The sequence below is a fragment of the Bombus fervidus genome, chromosome 8 (assembly GCF_041682495.2).
Source record: "Bombus fervidus isolate BK054 chromosome 8, iyBomFerv1, whole genome shotgun sequence".
Classification (NCBI taxonomy): Eukaryota; Metazoa; Arthropoda; class Insecta; order Hymenoptera; family Apidae; genus Bombus; species Bombus fervidus.
The window spans coordinates 8,487,767-8,505,035 of NC_091524.1; the positions used below are offsets into that span (position 1 = coordinate 8,487,767).

Consider the following 17,269-nt stretch of genomic DNA (forward strand, 5'->3'; position numbering starts at 1 on the left):
ATGCATTTTCCGGCGACGATCGACCCGGATTTCGAGGCACGCGAACAATGAACCCACGACGAACAACGAATCTGGGGCTGTGTCCAAGGCGCAAGATTCCTCTCTACCTCGTTTCGTCCCTAAGAAAATCAAATATTCCAAGTTCCATTGCGACTTGAACAACCGAATACCTCTATATCAGACTATAGAAGATAGCGGTCGTCTGCTCCTTACTCGTCCAGAGATCTTAATTGCGCGTGTAATAATGCCCACATGACGCCTCAATATTCTCCACAGGGTTTCTATCGTCGAGAATATTGAACTTCTTTTTGTCTTCCTAAATTGAAACTGTGGAACCCGTGCAAGTCTGAGGTTTATTAAGATTCGACGAAGTAAAATTACATTGGAATACCGAAGTTTTGATAGAATCTAAGTATATTCAAGGCGTGTTCGGAAAGTATGTGACCCGTAGATGTATCCTTTTACCTGAATTTGTTGTCGCGAAGAACAGGTTTCTGCCATTTACGAGGAACCTTTAGGAGTCGACTGCTGAATTTTATGGGAAGTTCAACGTGGCAGAAGTTCGCAGAATTCACGCAATATAGAAAAATATATAAAATATCCAAAGTATGGTACATGTTATTATCATATTTGGAAACAAATTTCTGGCTAGCGCCTGCTCTTTCAGCTACGTTCATAAAGACATAAATTTACATAAATATATCCAGACTATTTGTGAGTGCCACTACCAAGAAGCATAATCGTCCGGGTGTTCATCGACTCGTGGAGAATAGCGTCGACCATCGTCGACTCTGCGTTCGTTGAGAATAGTTTAATATCTTCGAATGGCCGTGACACTTTTTCCTAACTAAATTTCACGTGGTAATAGAACATTTACATACTGTCGAACTTACGTTGTACATACTGCGCATTTAAATAAAAATGGAAACGAACCAGCTATTCGCGATTCTCACGTAAACTCAGAGACTACCCGAGTTTCAGTTCTAATTTGGGGCTTAAAGTAGTTGGTTCGACGATGAGGAGTAAAAAGGCGTAGAATTTGTGACTCCACACGCGAAACGTATGGAATAAATGGACAAAGTGGCGTGATATAGGAGGTTTCAAAGGGGAAGCAGCGTTCTATATAGGTCGTTCGTTAAACGAAGTGGCTCGCTGCAAGGCTGCTCGTCTCGGCTGTGAAACGGTGCATAAAAATGCACTTACTTAGCCGCATAAATCGATCCGCTCCGGTATGTTTACACCGCTCCATAGCGGTATACATATAAACCCTCGTCCCTCTTCTATTCTTTCTCTCTCTTGTTCTCTCCATTTCTCGTTCAGCGACGATGGTAAGTAATGTCCCTGGAAAGAAAATACGATGCCGTGTACATGTACATGTATATGCACAATGTAGAGACTGGTAGGCGCGAAAGATTTTCTCTGCCACGAAGCTGGCTCTCTTGTAGTGTTTTAAATAATCATCTGGCTGTTTTCTAGTGAGTTGGTCGGCTTCCTGAGAGTCGTTGACGTATACCGTTCTCGCGTTGAATTTCATCCAGTTGCCTTTGTAGGGTAGTTTTTACATGATGGAACACGTATAGAGTGTTTTCTAAGGAACCTCGTATCTTTAAGATATCCGGATTCAGTTTTATTGGAATATATTTTCTAGACCCTTTTGTTCAAGTTTTCGTAAAAATCCTTTTGGAAAAGTTCACGTTTGGCACGATCTTTTATTTAGGGTAGTTTTTTGAATTATGAAAAATATATGAGAAGTCTTCTCTAGAATATAACTCTACGGGACTTACTTCTACTCCAAGTTTTCCACTCACTTCGCATCACGTTACTAGACAAATCTTCAGACTCTTCGTTTAAATTTCAAAGTTGCTTCGAAATTTCACCAGAACCAACGTCTTATCTTGTAGTTTTTCAGGCACAGAAACCCGATAAAAAATAACGAGGAGATACTTGGAAAGTTCAATCGTTATTTTCACTCCTCACCAACTTTGCTTAGTAATAATTAAACATCCTATTTATTTTGCTATTCGTCGTAATACATTCGACTTCTTCTTCGCTGTTTAAAACATGTTCAAAATTGTGGATCTAAGTCGCCGAAATAAATGTATGGGAATACTCACATTACACGTAGAAATGATATTATAATAGTTTCAAATTTATTTAATATGTGATTTACAAGATATTCGTAGATGCACATTGCATACTCTTTTTGCCTCAGCATCTTCTTTACCCTCATGCGTACGGAACAGTTGCATTCTTCTGTTTTACGAGACGTTGCACACGCACATATTCCCACACACACTCATATATGTGTGTCACTGCCACGCGGCTAATCCCAGTGTAGCACACAAAATTACACATATCTCAATAAAACGTAACTCTATTAATTGCCGCAAAACTCTAATCTTGGCACGCGCGATCTCGTAAAGCGCGGCGCAAATATGTACCTAACCGAAAAAAGGAGGGAAAAAGCACGAATGAAAGAAGCGACGAAGATAATATAAAACGTTGCAGGCGGTTTTTCATTCATCGAAACATCGTTGAGCCGAGTGTCCGAGAGATCGATAGCGTCTGACCGGCAACCGAGTCATCGCTTTCGCCTTTTTTCTGCTTTATTATCATTAGGCCGGTTGCGAGCGTGCTTACAAATTGCACGGCTGAACTCGTTAATCACCCGACATGCGAATAATTGATACGAATGGCCGGCTTTAAACGACCGACTGTGCGGCCAGCTTTTAAACGAGGACGGATTAAAACGCGAGAAAAAGGAGGGAAGATAAATTCTGTTGGTGGAGTTTTATCGCGGATCAACCTGCTGACAATTGTTTGCGCCACTTTCTTCAGTTTCCCGAGATTTTACAAGCGTCGATAAATGGCGCCATTGCTATTTTTCTTAGGCTTTTTGTTTTATTTTAGAGCAATGAATTTTCTATCGTCAAATTTCTGCTGAATTTTCTTTACAAACTATAAATTCGTAGGAACGTATTTCTGAAGAAAGTGTCGCTAGAGGATAAAAATTGATTGCCTTTAGCGCACGTCTCATAGTAGTTCGTGACATCGTCTTGCGAAACGAGCTCGTCGTTAACGTAGATTTTTATTAAAAATCGATTTAATGCAAAGACTGTGGACAGAATCGTTTGGTCTACAATTGATTGCAGGCTATTTTATCAATTCGTCGATTTTATTTCCGAGTAAGAAAATTCTATAAGGAAAATAATTTCATTTTACCGATCGTCCGTGACGAACTTGGAACGAAGTCGAAAAAATCACGTCTATAAAATCAGAAATTCCACGAATCACAACAGCACCCCAATCCATTCTTCCACTTCATCGTAATCGCGAACCTTCGAACGAGAACATTCCACTCGAGTCTCGTTAAACCGTAGTCGCTTCGAGGCAAGAATCAACGAAGACCTAATTAATTTACTCTGTGCAAAGAAATTACGGTCCCCTACCGAATTCTTCGGCCAAAATTTCCATTTTACCGACTCGACATTAAGACTCCTCCTCCTAAGTTCCTCCCCGTTCTACCTTCGTCTAAGGACGAAGAATTCATTTTCCAAGAACAAGCGTCGCGTCAGACCATAATCAGACCTAGTCAGCACTTATCCTGGCAATAATTGCGATTCGTCATCAATGATCGAAACAAAGCGCTTGGTTCATGTTTATCCTACAATATATATTTATTTCACTAATTTTCTCTATATTTTTATTTTGCACTGTTAATCGATTTACCAATTAATAAAAGTAAAATATATGTGAAATTTATGAAATTACATAAAAATCTATAAAATTTCGTGAAGACCCTAACGCTGTAATATCTAATACCTGAAACGTGATAGTCAATATTTTTGATGGGAATATTGTTGAACCAAAACCAGATCTAACAAAATGAATGTGACTTCAATATTAAAAAATTTATGATTCACCGCCAGAAACAAAAATAAATGACAAGTAGCGATTTTTGTTACTTACGAGCGAAACGCGAAAAAAAGTGGAAACAACATTGAGCAACAACCAGCAACTTTTTCAAGAAATATTACAGATTATAAGAAAGAACGTTAATGAGAATCTCTTCGTTGTTGGTTCAGCGAAGACGCAGCTTCGCGACATCTGTCTCTTTATCCCATGATGTCTCTGTTTCGTTCATGTGCTTCTAGCGTTGGAACGCGTTTGTGCGAACGAATTCCGGACACGTAGCAGCGTAATGGTGCAACGCAATGCTCTAAACATCCAGGTCACGATAGCGCAGTTAACCTGTATATCCGCCGAGTCCATTTCGAGATACGTTCACGCTGGAATCGTCGTTGTCCGCGTTGTATCGCTTTAACCAGGAAACTGACTCCGTCGAGCGGAACGTGTGCTGAAATGGAAAGACATTAATTTTTCGAAAGTTAGGAAAAAGAATTTTCATCATTGAAAATTGAAATTAGAAATTAGCGCTAATTTAATAGACTGATGATACGCAAAGACATTCTTTTTTCTTTTTTTTTTAATTAACAGAAAGAAAATCAATTATTGAATCGCTGCTAGAAACGCTTTGTATAAATTGAAGAAACTGCTGTGTCAAAGTCCAAGTAGTTGAAAAGCAATTGGAAATCAATCGCAATAAAAACCATTTTTTCAAACTGTACTATAAATTCACAGCCAATTAATATTCATAGTTACTATTTACACTTTCGAATATGAGATCTAATGGTAGCTAGCATTTCTCAGGTTTAAAACAAGTATAATTAAAAAGAACGTTATTTAACTATCCCTCCATAAACATAGCGTATAATTTCTACTCGAACGTATATCCTATTCATAAATCGTTTCATTCACATCACGTGTGCGGGATAAATCGGTGAAATAAAAGCACACAAGCTTATAGAGAACTCGTAGAGCTTGAGGGTCGCTTCGATCACTCAATGGCCTGGTTTATGGATATCGGTGCCGCGATATAATCCAGATGCAAATTATCGTCTTCCAGCTTCGGTCCACGGCGCACTTAATCAGCCTCGAGCACGATAGCATCGTGAAGAGCCACTCTGCCCCCTCCCCTCTCCCTATTAGCCCCACCAAGAGAAATTCCCAGGGTGACTGTCACAATTAGCTTAAGCAACTTCTAAGCACAATGACCGTTGCTCGAAGAGTTTCTCGTGCGTCCTCTCGCATTTCCCTCACGTACCACCGCACCCCTTTCCTCTTCATCTCCCGTCTCTGATCCACGTTCCGGAAACGGATGTTACTCGCGGAGGAATCTCGCGGTGAAACGTAAAAGCCAGCTACTCGAGGTATTTTGCTGCTCTGGGGTACGAGAGACAATTTTTAATCCTCTTACGTTGCATCGAGTGCACGACTGAAAAATATAAATACAAAAAGTATGAAAAATATATGACGTTGACAAGTCTAATGAAACGATGGATTAATTAAATCGATGGATTAATAGGAAAAATGTCGTCACGGGATTATTCAGAAGAAAACAACTTCCGTTTTCTGGACAGGTTTTTGATACGGCAAACTTCAAGCGAGCTACTGGAGGCTGTCAATACGTGAAAAGGGATAACGAAATGAAATTAAGAGACACGACTTCCGTGACGTTTCAGTTCGTAGGTTTAGGGTGAAACGAGTTATCGAAGATCGAACGCTTTTCCATTGAACACGGATAAATTCGGAAGAGAATGTCAGCAATCACGCACCTGTAACCTTCGCGACAATTATAATTAAATAGAATAGAATTGGTAGTAATAATCGTTACAAATTGTTTATTGCAATATTTTCTTTCTTATATGTATTTTGTAGCTTTTCTATTAATTTTTGTTCAACGTGGTAGTAGAATTTCCACTGCTATCAGTCGTAGGTAGACTCAGTATGAAGTATAATTGAATTATCTACGAAAATAGAAAAATCTGTCCTTCCGAAGCGAATATAAAGTTTCTTATCTTTGGACATAAGAGTCTTATATTATGTTATATTAATTTAAAACAAGAACAAATAAAGTGGAAGGAATATTACGATAATTTTGCGATGGTGATTCTTTAGCCTAGTTTCCAAGTTTCCAGAGAGAACTCGTCGGTTGTCTCGTGACGATCGACGAAATCGAAACTTACTCGTTCAAACTAGCCTTTCAATTCTGTCTGTCGATAGGAGTAAATTTTATCAAGAAAGTTAACAGTTCGATATAGCGATTCTCGACCTGAGGGTAGTTGGAGAGGCGCGCATGTCAAACGTTTCCCCTCGAGCGTGCAACTACCTTCGAATTTCATACGTATACCTGTGAATAATATCGTTTGCTCTAGCGAAACATGCAACGCGGCTCTAGCTGCGCTACAATGTCTTTGGTGAATTAAAAAAAAAAAAAATAAAAAAGACAAGAATTCTAAATTAATTTTCCAATTTATAATTGATGTACATTTACACATTTCTGGGATCAATCGATGAAGAACATCTTAAAATATTATGAAAGCCAGGTGGAAAATCATATTTTCAAGAAAATTGCGTTTAGACACGTCTGCTTGTGATTTTCGTTTTCGCCACACACACGCTTCAGAAGAGTGGAAAGAAAATTCTATTTCAGGTATTTATAGAGGTTTGAATAATTCAGGAGGACGTGTCCAAAGGGAAAACACCGTGAAAATTGCAGCGAGTGATTTATGTTTCACTTGGTCATTGGAGATGGTCTTCTGAGGTATAAGAAATGGCTAGGTTTCATAGTAAAATGCAACTTAGATTGGTAAAACGCGATAGCGCGAACATTAAATGTTATTCGGTTGGAATTTTAGATGAGATTCAAAGAATTGAAAAGAAATTGTGAAATACGAATTTGCAAATGGGATTTGAAAATTTGATGGACACGAGGTTAGTTGAATTTCGATGAGATAGCGTTGTTAGCACCTTCTTCTTTCTTTTCTTTCTAAAAGCGTAGGGCAATGAAAAAATAGAGCTTGAACATGAATGACCAAGTTTGCTTATGTTTTGCTCTTTCTTTACGCATTCTATCAGTCATTTCGCTATTTCTATTATCTTTCAAATGTTTCTAATAAATTGAAAGATCTCTAAATACAATCTGTACAACACATTTTTCAAAAATGAAGAATCTCTCAGAGATCATACTGAAGGATTCTCACGCGATTCCTCGCACAAAGTACTTCTGAACAAATACCTATATTTCTCCAATAAAACGTCTCTAATTATCCTTACACAATATAAAAGAGAACGACAAGATGAAAAATAACTGTCTAATAGCGGTCTAAAAATAACTGTCTAATAATTTCTCAAAAACAAAGCAAGTCTCAGACATCATGCTGAGGGATTCTCACGCGACTCCTAGCGCAAAGTGTTTCTCAGCAAATACCTACTTCTCTGATAAAACACCTGTAATTATCAGGAAACAGAGTAAAAAGGAACGACGAAATGAAAAACAAGTATCTAGTAGCGGAAACTTGTAACGTATTCTCATCCATAATTTGTACAACGAATTTCTCAGGGATGAAGAAACTTTCAGATATCACGCCAAAGGAGTCTTACATAAATCCTCGCACAAAGTGCTTCTGATCGTAAATAAATAAATAAATCAATAAAATACGGTCGATTATCACGAAACAACACGAGGAAGGAACGAAAGAAACAAATATCCGAGGAATAAATATCCAGTAGCGGAAACTCGGCGTCGACCTAGCAGAGCCGAGATTCGCGTGCGTGCACGCGTGCTTTCGTGACTAACGCACAAGTGAGACACCGTATCGCACGCGATCGCTCGCACGTGAGTGCGTCTTAATTAAAACGGGGTCGCGACCTAACCGGAGTAACGAACCTCCGACAAGTTAAGGGGGTTCCACTCTACTCTCCGCCTTCTCCATCTCTATTTTCTCTCTTTCTCTCTTTTTCTTTTTTTTTTTCTCGTTGGAGTGCTGATTGCGACAACTTGCTTTCGAACGTAACGAGATACCGATCTCTCTCGGTATTTGCAACACCTCTCTCTACGTTCCTTTTATTAGTTTTTCGCTTAGAGAGAAGCTACCCCGTGAAGAACTGAAAATAATCAACGCGAACGGGGACACTTTGGGCTGTGAGAAAATTGACGACGACGAATTGACGATGAATCGCGTTAGATTCGCAGCAGCAAATGAGATTATGAAGTTGTTCGAACGATGGAAAATGGACCTTCTGTTGAGCGTTTAACGCGCGTACTGCGATAATTAGGCCGCCAAGTTTTACGCAGATTTTGAGGAAATGAGACCTATAACATTTATTTCTTTCGCCTAAGTACTATGATAGCGGCTATTTTATGAATTTTATATAATATAATAAATACAATTGAGACGTCTAGGAAAGATAGAGTTAACCGATTTAGTTTCTAGGAACATCAAATATTCTCAATGCATCTTACGTTTATTATTCTCTGAACATTAAAAGGATTCTTCATTTCCATTCAACGAATTCTAAATCTTCGGAAATCCATTGAATCGAAGGTATTCAATAACGGAATCGAAGGATAGAACCAGTTATTGGCATTAGAGAAGTAGAATATTTCACAGTTGCTCTTTCCGCTTTTCGTAAGAAATTACCCGGATCGCTTTTGCGTTCCTTTATAAACGTGGAGGATCGTCTAAGGAACTGGTAGTAGTAAACTCAGACCATACGAAGTTCTCAAATTGTCGTTCGGGTAAAGTTTCGACGCGAATTGCGGAGCTTTTTAGTCGTTTGAGAAACAACGCGAAGAGTGACATATGAATGTCAACGATAAATTCTTGTCGATAAACGTTGTGGCAAGACGGGGAAGTTGTTAGTATTCGCGACATCTTAAACGGCGGATCGCTTTCCAGTGGTAACATATTGCTTAGAAAGTTGTGAATGTGGACCGCTTTTCTGCCAGGGTATCGCGTGAGTTTACTGCATCATCGTACACATAAATCTTCCCCGTGTGTCGGTCGTATTAAAATCACTATTTCTTCCGACGATAAACAGTATTCCTCGTTGAAGTATAAAACACTCGAAGTTATAAGTTTTATAAAAGTTGTTCACACGAGCTGTCCCGGTTTTCAAATTTACATCGAAGAAAAGATCGCGACCAGCCCTTTTACCATAACGTGAAAATTAAGTCTAACGTCTAATGCGTAACGCGACGGTTCTTAACCATTTTACAAATATATACCTGCAAAACGTGGAAATTTAAATGTCATAAATTAAAATATCTACTGTGCAAATAAGAGTTAAACGATACGCGTATTGTTGATTAAAAACCATTGTCGTAACGCATCTTCGCCTGTATTTCCTTTAAGACTTTTTACCTTTAACCTTTTCTATTAGTATTTAAGAAAAAATTATGCAGACGATTTCACAGAAATTAATAAATTCTCTTTATGACATTTCGATGTAATTTTGTGCCAATTTTGATGCGATTCTTGAACATACCTTTCCTGTGTCAGAAAAAAGGTAAAAACCCTCTCTTTTCAAATCCTGCGTATGTCACCGTGTTAAAACGCATCAAGTTTTGTTAACAAATTCTCGATAACTGTGCGATTAATCGATTTCAGATAGACAACAGATTCTCGTACTCGAAATTAGTTTTGTTCGAAATTCAAAGATAATGGTCTTGAATTTTGAAGTTCACCTGAGAAATATCTTAAAATATCACCCTTCTAATGAAAAAAAAAAAAAAAAAAGAAAGAAAAAGAGAAAAGAAAGCCAGTTCTTAAATTCAAAAATCTCCCCACTGTTAACAAGATATTCATAAATATATTAAAAGAAAAAGACGCAATAATCATAAAAATTACACAAGTATCGTGAAACGTTAATTTCGTTTCTTCCTAACCAATTTCTAGCAAACTGCGTTCTTCTCCAAAGCCCTCAAGATATCAGAAACCATCCTTCACGGATTACTTCAACAGCTTTTCCCCATTTCGAGTGTGGTAAAGCGGTTGAGTAGTATAGGCGCGTGTGTGGTCAGACATCGAACACAGACCCTTCGAAGGCGGCCTAATAAAAGCCGAAGGAAAGTTGCCACTTGTTGCTGAATTACGCAGTAGAGAACTATACTGGCAGCGATGCTTAAGCCAACCAATATCGTCTCGGTATATCCTGGGAAACGGAATGGCCGCGTCGAGTTCGCATAAATCGCACGGAAGGGAAACAGAACTCGAGACCCGTGTAATCTTGACGCTTTTAACATTGAACACACACGCCGTAGTGCGTGTCTGTCCCTTCCGTTTCCGCCACGTTCTGGTAACAAGGCAAGATTTATCGCTGGATGATATCCATTATACATTTGAACGCACACGTTTGCTATACGTTTGTTGTAACGTTATTTTCATTTTTAGTGGATAGAACGTAAGTCAGTTGACTGAGGCGCGATTCCCAATCATATTTTGGCTTAATTCTGTTGTCTTCGTTATTTCTCAGGCATCTTTCCTCTTTTTCTTCTTGAATATTTTATTCGTACGAAACGTGGAACATATAAAAGATAGTAAAATTACATTGAATACCAAAATCACATATTTTAAAAACTATCTATATCTTAATAATCTCTGTTGAAATAGAGCATTCATTTCGAGAACAATTTTGCAGAACGACTGTTAAACTTCGTAATGTTATATTGGTAGAAACAAATTTGCAGAAATAAAATATCCGAATGAATAATTTTATGTATCAAAAAAGTATAAATTTCCTATGATTTAGAATACCATAAAACCATAAGATTACAGGGTACAATTTCGCACATCAAATACCCCAATCACGACCCTCTTTCAATTGCACACATACCAAAAACAAGATATCTATAATTCGTTTTTAACACCAAACACATTCGCAGACCAGAGAACCAGGAATCAAAATTATTACTGTACTTACCGTACAAAAAGCCAACGGCACTGAAAGAGAGAGAGAGATGGCCAGCTTTTTATTCCCGATTTTCCTCGACGATATTCTCTGCGGATTATCTCTATATACAGTGGAAAAGGCAACAGCAGTCCGTTCTGAGCTTATGCAAGGAGAGAGATCAAAGCGGTTTTCCCAAAGCTTGATCGTATGGATTTACGCTTCGTTAGTTGCCGCGGCCGCGCCTTTGGCCTTATTATCGCTATAGTAAGCGGTCCACCGGGACGACCGACGACCGATGGAAATTGCTCGCGAAACCGCTCGGGATTATGGTAATCGTGCGATGCTCCCTACGTACTCTCGTTAATTTACCTCGCTCCTCTTTTTTCTCCCATCACCTCGATAAGGCTTCTCTCTGAATCTACTTCGATTTCCATTGTAATTCCTTGCGCGCTTATCACGCGAAAACGGTTTGAATACGAAGGTACGCAATCTTTATCGAAGAATTTTGTTATTAATGTATCTGTTGGGAAAATCGAACTTTGCTTGATTAATGGCGTGTTACGATTTAATTAATCACCTTGGGTGTTATCTTATGGCGATGTAAGATGGATTTGTTATGACGCTGTTTTCGAGATTTGGAGAAATCGATACACTGGAACGTTGTTTGTGTAGACGAAATTTTTAAAGTGTTTAACTATTATTCGACATGTCGCCGATTGTCAGTCTACTTACACGAACAATAAGACACGCGTTGTGTGACACACTCTCACGTTTTGCAGTCGATACGAGTTTGTAACATTATTATGTATTTTACAGGAAATGTACGAACATGAACTTTTATTAACTGAACGAATAGTTATAGGTGGTAGAAAGAAATATGTGGATTCTTATTATACGAACGACTTGATCATACGAACCAACTTGCCAATACACATAAACGGAGTTCTATCGTATGTCACTTAAATCAATCGTTCAAATCAGTAGGTACTTTTAGTTTCTGTTTCATATGAAATCTCATAAGACGATACTCTATACATTGTTTATAATTATACACATGCTCATGCTTTCACCCTTTTTTGAATCCTCGAAACTACTGCACTGTGGAGACAGCATTATGTACCTATATTACAGGAAACAAAGAAATTCAATTTTTGAGGATAACATTTAATTTAACACTGTAAAATCATATATTTATTGTACTATTATATTGTCATTAGACAGCTTATTTATAATAGGCTATTATTATTCCCAGGTTTATTAGACTAACGATAGAACCTCTTACTAAATACGACTTTGATCTTTTCGAAAAAAAAAAGAAACTACGAAAAATTAATAAAAATTGGATAGCTAGAAACATGTACATGCGTATAATATATAAATATTTCTATTTTATAATCACATCAGAATAGAATTATACTCTCCAAAATACCTACCTGTAAATATCCAAAAGGCGGAAATTTTTACGTTTCCTCCTCGAAGCCACCACAATCTTTTCTCCAAAATTCCACTTGGAAAACATCATCCTCCGCTGCTACCGCATATTTTCACTCTTACCTTCCCTAGAATACGCATTAGAACTCAATTCCTCGATCTGCACGCTGGATTTCCTCATTCTTCCAAGTGAAACAGATAGAAATCCCAGCTTTACAGAAGCATATTTCGCCGAGTCACGTCTCCGCGCTTCATCCTCCAAGAAAACCAAGACTTCATCCGTGATTGTGGATCAAAGAACCGTGGTAAAAATTCCGGTTCAGGCCCCGTGTTGGCCAGCTTACCCTCAAATCCATGACGTATACGCGGGAAATGTTTCCTTTTGAACGAGTTGTAAACGGAAGTAAGTCGGAAAATAACTTGCCTCCAGTTACGTACGTCTCCGTGTGTATGCAGTTTGCCAAGTAACATCGGTTGGAAAGTTTCCCCTAGCGCTCTGTGCCTCTCTCTCTCTCTTTCTCTCTCTCCTCTTCAACCATCGTAATTTCACTGTGGAAACATTCGCAAACAAGTTTACCTAATCTCCGAAGTAAATTCGTGTACGCGTGTTTGACGTTGCTCGGCTATTAATCGTGCTCGATTAATCGCGCTAGGTAATTTTGCGAATCGACCTTGAATTTCCCCAGAGAGAGAGAGAGAGAGAGAGAGGAAGAGAATCGCGTTGGTTCTTCCTGACAATTCGTCTAGCCATTTCGGTTCCGAGCTGTTCAGACGATCATTCTAATTTAGCTTGTGCTGCAGAGAGCAGTTTCTTGGAATTAATTGTGTTTCGACGAAGATAAAGGTTGAGGTTTTCTGGTTAGAGCGGCAATGAGAGAGCGGTAGAATTATTGAGATTTCGGAAGGCGGCAATATTTTTGGAAACGTGGAAGTAAGAAATGGTTTTAGGGGCATAAATGAACGTAGAAATGGACGCGGTGAAATGGTTTTTAAAATTATTGCCAAGCACTGTAATAAAATTCGAACACGATATCAATGTTTGGTTAGAGTTAATTGTGTTTGAAAGATAAAGGACACTTACGTTTAGACGAGTAGAGTCAATGGGCAGAAATTCGTTTAATTAAACCTTAAGCTGTTTCTATAAACGGAGTACAGATAAATGCAGTGCGGATAAATGAAGATAAATAAATTATGCAGATATTCTCAATACATATTTGATGTTCATTCTGTCTCTGCATCCTAATCTCAAGTCTCTCCTCGCGCTCTCTGACGTTCGAAACTTATCAGTTACTCGCTGTAAATACGTAAACAGCTCGCTAAAATATTTATACCGAATTCCTGTACCTGTAAAATTAATTAAAAGAAAGTCGAACGATCTCATTATTTTTCGAATGATCTCCCAGAGATGACGAACAGGAACGATTGGTCGGTCAAAATAGTGCGATGACAATTCACTCAACATAGATCATTTCCTGAATTACTATATTTCACTTGATTTCGTAAAAGGACGCGTTAAACAATCGGAAGAAGATAGAATGGCGAAAAGAAACGAAATTAGGTTGTTAAAAAATGTAAGTTTGGATTGGTTGGCGATTTCTTAATAAACTGGCAACTAATTAGCTCGAAAAAAATATGTATTTTACGTAACTGTTTAAATTGATATTCCTCGGGTTCCTTTTAACCCAGCTCGATAATGAAAGAGAAACATTTTAAATAATTGAAAATTATGTTAAAAACTCGGTTGATCTCTGGATAGTCTCTGTTAATAATAAGAAAACGGTCTGAATAATTTCTTTCTCCTTCTGCTTCAGTGTGCGGTGACATTCACGGACAGTTCTATGACCTGATGAAGTTGTTCGAGGTGGGCGGACCACCCTCCACGACGAAGTATCTCTTCCTCGGCGATTATGTAGACAGGGGTTATTTCAGTATCGAGGTAAGTTTGAAAATTCATTACGGTACTCTCGTTCGCTCGAACTTCGCACAAACGCCTCCGTAGATCGTTATCGCGTTAAATAGAAATATTAACAAAAAAAAGAAAAAAAAAATAGCATCGCTGCTGTCTGATAATATCAATTTACGCGATTAAAATTTCTTATTCGAGATAAAATAATAATTTTAATAATGATACAAACGATTGGATACAATATTTATTCATTACGCGAGACTGTTCTTTTATTTCATTGAAAACTTTCATTTTATGCAATAAAACAGGAATTATTATTTTATCCTCCGCTCCAATTGAAATTTTGAATTATATCGGATAAATTCCGTGTCCTTGAGGTTTTCGAACGCTTCCATAAATCGTTATCGCACCGAATGGATGGAAATGTAACAAATAGCGTAGAATCTTTTCCCTTTGGATTATTTCCTGCGGAAGAAAAATAATAATTTATTTTAATAATTTTTCTTAGAGACAGGAAGAGAAAGAGAGATTTCTTCTTTCAATAGAAATATCAAGAAAAATAATTATTTCGATAATTCCTCTTGGTATTATCATTCTGTGATCGTTTAATTTTATCACGATGCTCCACAATTTTCAAAAATACGTTTCTCCAGCAAAATTTCGAGAAAAATGTTCTTTAAAATTTTCATTCCACCCTATATAATATCAATGATTATTTTACTATCTAATTTCGTTCTATTATCGTACCAATTGAAATTTAGCACGATATCGAGCAGATTCCAAGTTCTTGAAGGTCTTCCTATTACGATAGAACACGGAACGCGTGCAGACTTGCATTCACGAGGCACGTAGACCGGAAGCAGAGAGTTCCTCTCCTTCCCTCGATTATCGGACTTTCTAATTAGCGATCCGCTCGGTTAATTACCAATTAATATGCTCTCCGTTTGTCCTGGAATGTGGTAAACCATCGAGAATACGAAGTTCAGGCCATTCTCATTTGAAATTCCCGCGTTCGTTCGAAACTTGCACGGATTTATTCCCCTTTAGGTACTGTGAGACGCACTTTATAGGATTTCTCATATTTTCCTACTAATCGGGAGAGCGTGAAGAAAGGAAATTCTATTAGGTCTGTTTTTCAAAGAATTTAAAGGAAAATAGCTTTTCAGTCGAATAACAGCGATTCGATTCTTCAGCGTTTCGAAATTTTTATCGAAAATAAAACAGTTTGAAATTTTGGTTTACTAATCATACGAAATTGCCAGTTAATTAGACGGCTGTGAAACAGAATCGTTTAGAATTATACTAGCGAGTAATTAGAAGCAGTTTGCGTACTTTCAATGACTAGACAGAAGGACATCGTTGATAGAAGTTTTCATGTAATTAGTACTGTTTGGTAATCGGAATGGTACGTATCAAATTCTCCGTTTCCATTAAAATGTATAAATAGCATAACGTAATATACAAATATTCTATTTACGTTGTTCCATTTCCATTACTCGAGTTCTAAACGTATCGAAATACGAACGAATAAAGTAAAATAGTGAAAAGAAAATATTTGTTCTTCGTTAATGATTCATAAGAAAACTGAAGTATTATTAAAGGAAACAAAAACTGATAGTACGTATAAGTGCTATAATATACAAAAATGATAATGATAAATGTCAACGAGGGAAAAATAAAGGAAGACGATGTAGAAGAAAGTATGCAAGTACTCGATTATTACAATAATTGATTTATCCTGTTACACCAACCACGATTATTATTAACGACGAAACACATAAATTATTTCTCGATATTTAAACGCATCGAACTCCAGCTCAATCGTCTCCGATATTTCATGGTTAAACAATTTTTTCACAAATATAGAACCATACCTGTATGAGAAGAAATCTATAATACCATAGTAATAAATAACGCTTGCCGGAGCTAGACGACTTGTCGTCATCCACGTGAAAGGACGTCCTCACGATCGAGCAAGATGAAAAGAATTTCAACCGGTGGCTGGATTGAAAAATCGAGAAGCAGTTTACCGTCCGTTTTTAAGAGGATCTTGCCGCAACAACGTGAGCTTCTGCGTGACCGTGCTCTCACACGCGACCAAGAAGGACGCAACGAGCCTCCATCGAGAGATCGATACTCTCTATCCGCAATATGCTTCGCTGGATTCTCAGGAGAACGCCAGAAGAAAACAGATCCTTCCAGTTTTCTCTATGAAATACACATAGGCGTCCTACGATGTTACGATACGAGAAGATATCGCGTAGTATCAACCCTTGAACTTGCTCTTCAGGTTTATATTCTTTACGGTTATTAATTAAAGTGTATAATATTTTATGCAAATTTTATGAACGTTGTTAAAGAAATGGCCAATGGTGGAAAATGCCAATGGTGAGCGCGCTATGATTATATTGGGTTGTCCGAAAAGTTTCTTTCGTTTTATGAGGAAATAGTAGACGCACGTTTTTTCTTTTATATTATTTTGTCGAATTACGTACGATTCATTTTGTTCTGCTGAGATAAACACCACGACATTTCACAGACTTGGTTTCACGTTTGTATGAAAATGCATTGTTGCAAACAACACGTTTGCGAAAGAAAGACACTTTCCGGACAACCTAATACATGAAAATTTCAAGATGCGAACATACACAGAAATCACGTAAAATGCAAAATATGAAAAATATCCAGTAAGCATTGAAAGCATTAGAAAGCTATAGTGTGGCGTTGTAACATAGAACAGGCAGATATTGTAGTTCGGAAAAGGGGAGAACGTGCAAGATCTGTGAGAGAAACGTTAGGGCGTTGAAACGTGTGATGGAAGATCCCACAGGAGTAGAAAGCGTGGAAAAGATTCTAAAGGATAAAAGATTGCGTCAGATTAAACAAAGTAGAAAGAACAGGGAGAGAAAAAATGTTGTTAAAAATGGTGGAAGAAATACTAAAGATTAAAAAGGTGTCATAAGCAGACGGTTAGCAGTAGACTGTGGCAAATAATAGTTTAAGAATACGAAAAACTTCTGGCGTAGACTATTAGGATGAAAAAGATTGGAAAAATTGTAACCAAGTCGCATTTCTTGGCTTCGAAATCAAATAAATCATTATTATCGTCGAATATCCAAAGTAAAGTACTTGTTATGA

The 17,269-nt window shown here is 37.7% G+C and overlaps 1 protein-coding gene across 5 annotated transcripts in view; it reads left to right on the top strand.

The window, feature by feature from the left end:
• LOC139990156 (uncharacterized) overlaps positions 1–17,269 on the top strand; it is a 150,565-nt gene that overhangs the window by 48,601 nt on the left and 84,695 nt on the right. For all 5 annotated transcript variants that reach the window (XM_072009130.1, XM_072009129.1, XM_072009127.1 and 2 more), the window contains exon 3: positions 14,037–14,161. In XM_072009130.1, coding sequence (XP_071865231.1) covers positions 14,037–14,161 — 125 coding nt within the window. The remainder of the gene's footprint in view (positions 1–14,036; positions 14,162–17,269) is intronic.